The sequence below is a fragment of the Carassius gibelio genome, chromosome A25 (assembly GCF_023724105.1).
Source record: "Carassius gibelio isolate Cgi1373 ecotype wild population from Czech Republic chromosome A25, carGib1.2-hapl.c, whole genome shotgun sequence".
NCBI classification, from domain to species: domain Eukaryota; kingdom Metazoa; phylum Chordata; class Actinopteri; order Cypriniformes; family Cyprinidae; genus Carassius; species Carassius gibelio.
In genome coordinates, this window is record NC_068395.1 from 19,907,689 (window position 1) to 19,915,216 (window position 7,528).

At 42.6% G+C, this 7,528-nt stretch overlaps 1 protein-coding gene across 1 annotated transcript in view; it reads left to right on the plus strand.

Annotated features, from left to right (window-relative positions):
• LOC127947384 (zinc finger C3H1 domain-containing protein) overlaps positions 1 to 7,220 on the plus strand; it is a 19,667-nt gene extending 12,447 nt beyond the window's left edge. Inside the window, exons 26-35 of the mRNA XM_052544474.1 lie at positions 37 to 235; positions 322 to 416; positions 1,722 to 1,829; positions 1,910 to 2,014; positions 2,182 to 2,347; positions 2,451 to 2,551; positions 2,852 to 2,953; positions 5,806 to 5,845; positions 6,108 to 6,170; positions 6,260 to 7,220. Coding sequence (XP_052400434.1) covers positions 37 to 235; positions 322 to 416; positions 1,722 to 1,829; positions 1,910 to 2,014; positions 2,182 to 2,347; positions 2,451 to 2,551; positions 2,852 to 2,953; positions 5,806 to 5,845; positions 6,108 to 6,170; positions 6,260 to 6,385 — 1,105 coding nt within the window. The 3' untranslated portion in view covers positions 6,386 to 7,220. The remainder of the gene's footprint in view (positions 1 to 36; positions 236 to 321; positions 417 to 1,721; positions 1,830 to 1,909; positions 2,015 to 2,181; positions 2,348 to 2,450; positions 2,552 to 2,851; positions 2,954 to 5,805; positions 5,846 to 6,107; positions 6,171 to 6,259) is intronic.
• Positions 7,221 to 7,528: the final 308 nt, after the last annotated feature.

Below are 7,528 nucleotides of genomic sequence, written 5' to 3' on the forward strand. Positions count from 1 at the left end.
GCTGTGCATGTACTGATGTGAGTGGCTTGGTTTCAGATGTCCAGAAGCTCTTGCGCTGTGTGAGCGTCTGCTGGCTGTGTGTCCGCTCTACTGCCCTCTGCTGGAGGTCACCGGGGAGCTGCACATGTCCTCGGGACACACAGAGAAAGCTGAAGAGCTGTGGAGACGCGCTCATTCTGACAGCCCCAGCTGCGCTCGCGTCTTCCTCCAGCTCTGCAAGTGTTTGCTCGCTCAGGTGAGAGTACAGCATCCTCTCCAAACTCAAAACATTCGTGAAGATGGCATGATGCTCAATTCTGTGAGCTTATTTCTGTTGCGCAGGGGAACATCAGTGTTATGGAAGAGCTCTTTGACCGGTTTATGCACTCTTTCTGTGAATCTGTGCAAGATCAGCTCAAGTCGCTGGATGTGTTACGGTAAGGTCCTCACTGACACCACAGTAGTGATGGCATTGACTACAAGGGGATGCCACTCTCAGAGGATACCTACAGTGTTGGGAAGGTTATTTTGGAAATGTAATAGGTTCCCTAATAAGTTCCCCTTTTTGAAATGTGTAAAGCAGTGTAACTATATCAGTTACTTTAATGTAAATGATTTACATGTGATTATTACTTTTTACCTTTCTAATGAATGTCAACTATTGAAAGCCTTTAAAAATCCATAATCACATGAATTAAGATTATAATAATTTGACTTTCAAGAACAGCCACCACAAAATCTGACTTTAGCATGACTTTTTTACTTTGAGATCATTTTGAGGTTAAATACAGATTTAAAATCATAACCAATAGCTATGATTTCCTTCCACTCAACTTTCTGTTAACATGCTTGGATACAGCACTCTGTGAACAGCTTCTTTGGCAATGCATGTTTGTGTCTTACCCTCCTTGTGAAGGGTGTCATTGATTGTCTTCTGGACAACTGTCAGATCAGCAGTCTTCCCCATGATTGTGTATCCTAGTGACCCAAACTGAGACCATTTTGAAGGCTCAGGAAACCTTTGCTGGTGTTTTGAGTTGATTAGCTGATTGGCTTGTCACCATATTGTAATTTGTTAAGAGTGAATTGGTGGGTTTTTGTTAAATGTGAGCCAAAATCATCCCAGTTAAAAGAACCAAAGACTTAAACTACTTCAGTCTGTGTGCACTGGAATTATTTAATACACGAGTTTCACAATTTGAGTGCAATGGGCCCGGTGCACAAGATGGCGCCAGTGAGCTTTGGCGACGCGAGTGTGTGCATACTGCATTTACTGTAAGGGAAACTTACATATGAAACTTGGCTAGATGAATATAATGTTTTCAAATTTAACAGCAGATCGTGGTATGTCAAAGACATGAGAGAATAGTAGTAAATCTGAAAGCAGGTGATGGAGATTTACTACTAATCACAGAAACGGCTTTACTGACAAAACGGCATGACAATCGCGATTGATCGCGTCCGATTAATCATGCAGACCTAAAATGACATAATGCCATTACATGTAACTACTCCCCAACACTGGCGGCCTAGACGTGTCAGAGCATCTGCAATAGTCAACAGATTCTTCTGGTTATTCTCCGGCTCTAATATGGTATAGAAAATTGTGGGAAATCCATTTCTGTACATAGGATTTATTGTTTTTCCATGACCAATCATTCTGTTCCTGTGTAATGGCATGTTCAATTTTATTTCACCCATAGCAGTGTTAGTGTTGTAAGATCTGATGTTTATGATTTCAGCCATATTCTTGGTGTCCCCACTCAAGACTTGCTGAGAGTACCAGCTCTCAGAGATGATGTTCAGGATGAGATCCGAGCTCAGCGGCCGTACCTGCATCTCCTGCACTGGTGCGTCCGTCCGTCTGTCTCTGTCTGTCTCTGTCTGACGGTCTGTCCTGCTCTAACACTCATTCTTGACTTTAACACAGCTTCTGGCAGTCTACCTATGGTGTTGTGAGAGAGGCCATTGATGCATTTGAGAAAGCTTTGGGAACGATTACAAAGCTGGACTTAATTCACACCCTCTGGCTAGAGTAAGTAAAGTGGACAGTTGTGAAACCTAACTTCTCATCAGTTGTTGTGTTTATTACCACATCATGAAATCATCCAGTGTGTTTGTCATGTTAATCTGTGTGTCATCCTCACTGGTTGCAGATAGTCATGGTGTTTCCTCTCTTAATGCTTGCTCCCTCTTCCCCAGCTATCTGTCCTTCGCCAGCAGTAAGATGTTGGCTCCGCAGCCGAGTGTTCGCGAGCTGAAGATGTTTACGGGTCTAGTTCACCGCTGTCTGGAGACTGTGCCGAGCAGACTCACCCTGCCCTTCAGCTCCTCACAATACTGGAGCTGCTTCAGCTTCCATAACAAGGTACGTCATGATGAAGCTCTTAGTAGCAGCCTGATGATTGCATGTAAAGCTTATGGACAGTGTAGATGTAGTGTGTTTGCATTTTGTGCTGTGTGCATTTCAGGTCATATCCTTCTATTTGGGATGTTTCCCTCAATCCCAACATTCCCTTATCCTGGAAAGACTTCAACATATCATGCCAACCAATACTGAACTGGACATAAGGTAAACGGGAGACTTGCATGGATTTATTAATGCTTTCTCGCCTTAAGGTTGTGAAGAGCACCAGTATTTCCAATTATATATGCCACAATTGTAGTTTTTTTGTTACCATATACAGTGTAAATATTTCTGGTGCATCATTTTAATCGTTTCCTGGCTCACTGAAGCTGTTAAAGTCTGTCTTCTCTGTAATGGGGGAACAGGTGATTCTTTAACTTCTTTAGTAGGTGGCACTGGATGCAGTCACAGCTTTCTAAAGGCACTTTAATGTCCTGGAGTTTAGTCTCATTTGTCGTTGTGTAGGTTGCTGCAGCAAGAATGGCAGGATGGCAATGTTGAACATTTTAAATTGCAAAGCAGAATGTTGTGCTGTAGCGTCCCAACCTGTCTGGCCATCTGGAAAATGTAAGTTCACGAGCTCCAAATGCATCAAGCTAATTTGTTTGTGTGTGTCCAAATGAGATGATATTCTAAAGCCTATGGTGTAGCTCTCCACTAGTTTTGTTTTGATGAAGATAAGGCATTCTGCGCAATGTAAATATGAACATTTGCTGTTTTCAATCGAAATGAGATTTCCTGTCCATGTTATATATTCCATATGTACAGGAAAAGCCCCAAGGGCTCACATGATTCAAATTCACCCTCAGGTGCCTCCCCTGATCCTGCGAGTGTGTACGTTCACACGAGACTTGTTTCTAAATAGCATAAGATCAGACTCCATTGGCTTTGGCTCTGTGTCTGAGGAGCCCTCCGTGTGTCACGCTGTGTTTTGTTGTGGTATTGTTTTTGCCACATGTGCCATGTTGTGGAGTTGATGTGCGTTTCACTGTGAAAGCAAAGCTACTTTGTTTGGTCTTCCCAAAGAGGACACAGCTAGAGATCAGGGGTCAAGTTGTATTTACAACACTGTTCCAGAACAGTTCAAACCAAATCTTCAGATGTGTGCGGCACGGTTTAAGGAGGACTGTTTCCTGGTAGAGTAGACTACAGGGCCGGCTGTTCTGACTCATGGACTGTAAGTACGTTCTCATATTTAAATAATTTGCCCCTGATGATTCAAACGTGAGTTTTGAGCAGTGTAGAGAAGCACTTGTTTGTAATTTCTCCGATCACAAATGCAGACGTGATTTTATGTTTACGTCACCTGATATGCAACGCAACGCATAAAAACACAACATAAGTTATTATAGTCAGTAATTATGTCCCCACTAGATGCAACCAATGCCTCGTTTGTAGGGGTGCTCCGATCACGATCGGCCGATCGTTAACGCGCATCTCGTCAGTAAAGCCGGTTCTCTGCGTGATTTCACATAGAGCACCTGTTACTACACAGAGCCATTGTTAATAGAGAAGATGAGCAAATCACGTTAATTTTCAGCGTTTATTGGCGCATCTTCTCTATTAACAACGGCTCTGTGTAGTAACAGGTGCTCTATGTGGAATCACGCACAAATCGCTGATTAGAGAACCGGCTTTACTGATGAGATGCGCATTAACGATCAGCCGATCGTGATCGGAGCACCCCTACTCTTTGTAATGGGTTTTTGTTTTTTGTGTCGTTGTGCCAGTATGTTAAAGGGCGTAACATTTCCGTCACACGTTTGAGGCATTCAGCCAATGACAACGCACTGGACAGCTGGCCAATCAGAGCACACCTCACTTTTTGAAATGATGAGCTTTGTAAAAATCAGCGTGTTACACAAAGGTGTGGCTTAGAGGAGAAACAATGTACAGTATGTGGAAATAGTGTTTTTCTTTTTTAACCTTAAACACATTTCATTACACCATATACACAAAATAATGTTCTTTTTGGCAACATCTTAGGACCCCTTTAATGCATCTGTTTAATGCACCCCTTTAATGACCATCACAAATATCTGCATGCCGTCAGTGTGACACTGTTTTATGGAGTGGGGTTCCAGTCTCTTTTCTATCTTCATGTCTGGGAGAGAATCTGTATTTTCACTCCACACATCTGCTGTTTTTATGCAGTGGCCTGAACAGGGAAATCAGACCAAATTTCCATTCTAACATTTGTGTTGGTGTGAACAGGCCTTCGGGCCTAGTGAATCATGACAACTGGCAGACCAGTCCTCCTCCAGCTCTTTCTCCATCCTGATTTGGGATTGAGGCATATTCTCAGGGCAGTGATGATCCAGAAACACTTCACAAGGGAATTAAATCGGTGGCAGTTTCCTTGTTACTACGTTCTAGTTCTAGTTTTTGTTTGATACATTCAATTCCATTTATTGAGCTACTTGCTCAAAAACACAAACTATTCCCTCTCAATTCTGTCATTATTGACTGAGTCTGAGGTTTTGGTCCTGTTTGGCTTTCGTCTGTAGAACACACAAGAAATTAACTTTAGAGTACAGAAATATGGATCCCCATTGTGTGGACAGAGTAGAAAGTCATACAGAATTGGGGTGACAATAGTGTTAGGGTGGTTCATTTTATGCCCTCCCTTCACCCCTTTCTGATTCACGTCCAATTGCGATGATATGCAGAAGCAGTTTTGAATGCTTTAAGTTGCATTCTTCGGTGGGGTTTGACTGCTTGGTCCCGTACGTCCAATATCTCCATTTAACCTCTGTTCCCTCGCTAGACAATTTCTGTCAATTTCTAGTCGTAAACCTCATTTACCATGTCACTGGAGCATCGAAGCGAGTTCAGTTGAAGGCTTTGACTAGAGGGCTTGCTACTTTAAAGAAGTGAAGGACCGACCCCGCTCCTGGAGGCCCACCTCACTGCAGACTCCTGCCTCAACTCCGGCTTCAAGTGTGGTCCTGTCCTCCAGGAGCAAGTGTTGCTCTTCTTTTGGGAGTGGGTGCTGGGCGCAGCTCAAACCGAATGCTATGGCCTCCAGTTCCTCCATGTAGGTCTGATTCCATTGATTTTGAAGCTAGCATTTTGTGCAAGTGTGTGGAATAGTGGTTTGTGCTGCATTACTCTGCTCTTCACAGGGAATTTCCCTGTACGTATGGAATATGTAACACGGTCTCGAAGGACATATTAACAATCAGACTGTGTTTTAAGAGCAGTCTTAATCCAGAACAAGAAAGATTTTACTGTCCAGATGTGCAAAAGTGCAAGATTCAAAGAAAGCCATGTGCAGTTCTTGTTGAACGCACCCTGGGGATCAAATACATTTGCATGCCGTTCAGTTTAGTAGTGGAGGGTGAATGTGATGTCCATTGATTTGGAAGCAGAAATGAGGTGAAGTGTTTGACATCTTGTATCAATATATTTCTTGCCAGAGCTATTGCTGTTGAGAAGGAACAAAGGCAAAGAGCAGAGGTGAGTGTGAGGTCAGAGGTCAGGTCATGACTTTCACAGTGGCCGATGTCTCAAGTTTTTCTGCTTTCATTCTGTCGAATCTATTGTTTTTTTTCTGCAGGGTATGCTCAGTGCACGCATATGTAAGAGTTTAAATGGCATACCTCTGATGAAGACTGTTTGAGTCTGAATGTTTGCGGCTGTGATGATTTGTGTATGTCTGACTGAACTGACTGTGTGTTCCCGCTCTGGTGTGTTTGTGCTTTTATTGGCACGTGTGCAGGTGCGGCGGCTGTATCAGCAGGCGCTCCAGAAACTGCCTCTGTCTGCTGCTCTCTGGAAAGATGTAAACAGCCTCTTTACCTCAGATATTCACTCCACTCGCTTTAGCTTTGGATGCTGTCCTCACCAATCCTCTTCTCTTTCCATTTCTAGTGTTTGCTCTTTGAGGCTGCTGAAGGAGGTAAAACTGACACACTGAAAAAAATAATTGACAAGTGCCAAGAGGTGGGAGTGAGTCTAAATGAGCCGCTAGGGTTAGAGCCGAGCCAAAGCCAGTGACACGAGCAGCACATTCCCACAAGAGTACATGCTTCCATTAGAGCACCAAACCTCCACAGATACGCAGACACGCATCTTAGCTTAGAGCCGAGTCAGTATTACGAGCAGGAGTCCAGAGAAGACACAATGAGCTACCCATAATCCAGTATGTGGGCCTCTTTTATCATCATGTACGTAAGTATGAATCTGTTGATGATGCCTGTTGCTTCCTGTTGTTTTTGATTTGCGTGTTCCCATTTGTACACTAACTTTTTTTAATTTGATTTGTATTTTTCTTCAATGTTGCGTCATAGTTGTTGATGGACTGTGACTGTTTTTAAGGTGGCTTGCTTCCTTCCTCTAAATATACATCAATTTATTTAGTTTCTCATGGTGTCTCAACCGTGTCTCATGAAGAATGACATTAACTCAGCTTGAGAGTTTAAGGGCTCAGCACCAAGGGTTTTTTTTCTTCTTTTCTTCCTTTTTTTTTTTAATCTGCTCCTTCTCCAACCATGGATTGAAATGGCTGTTATTGGAAGTATTCTGTTTGGCTCACCAGTGTCAGAGTATTGATGGAAACTTCTCCATAGACTGCCAAATCTCGCCGACACTCAATATGTCTGTAGTCGTGGACTGCGCCAAAAGACATCAGTAAACTGTTCATGTAATATTGTTTCTTCACAAATTAAAAAAAATCCATGTGTGTATGTTTTTGTGTGTGTGTGTGTGTGTGAGAGAACGCACACACACATGCATGTTGATTAACGTATTCTGCAGGATTGATAATCTGACACCTGTTTTTCTTTCAATTTATAATTGAACAATGTTTCTATTAAATTATTTTGTACAGAAATACAGTGTTGTGTTTTAATGGGGAGGGGATTTTAAATTATATATGGAGTAAGTGTATGTGTATATATATATAGACACACACACACACACACAGACACACATACAAGTAAAAAGATCAAATAGGCTTACTTTCAACAAAACAGCACACACAAAATACAAAAAAAACTTTGGAGAAGCTCTGAATACTCTTTAACCCCGTTGATGGTTCCTGGGGGTTTCGGTGTCTGATTAATAAAGGCAGGGACAGTGTCAGACAGCAGTGCTTTCCTGACTCCGGATGCACCGTCCTTCCAGAAATGTTTTCTGCAG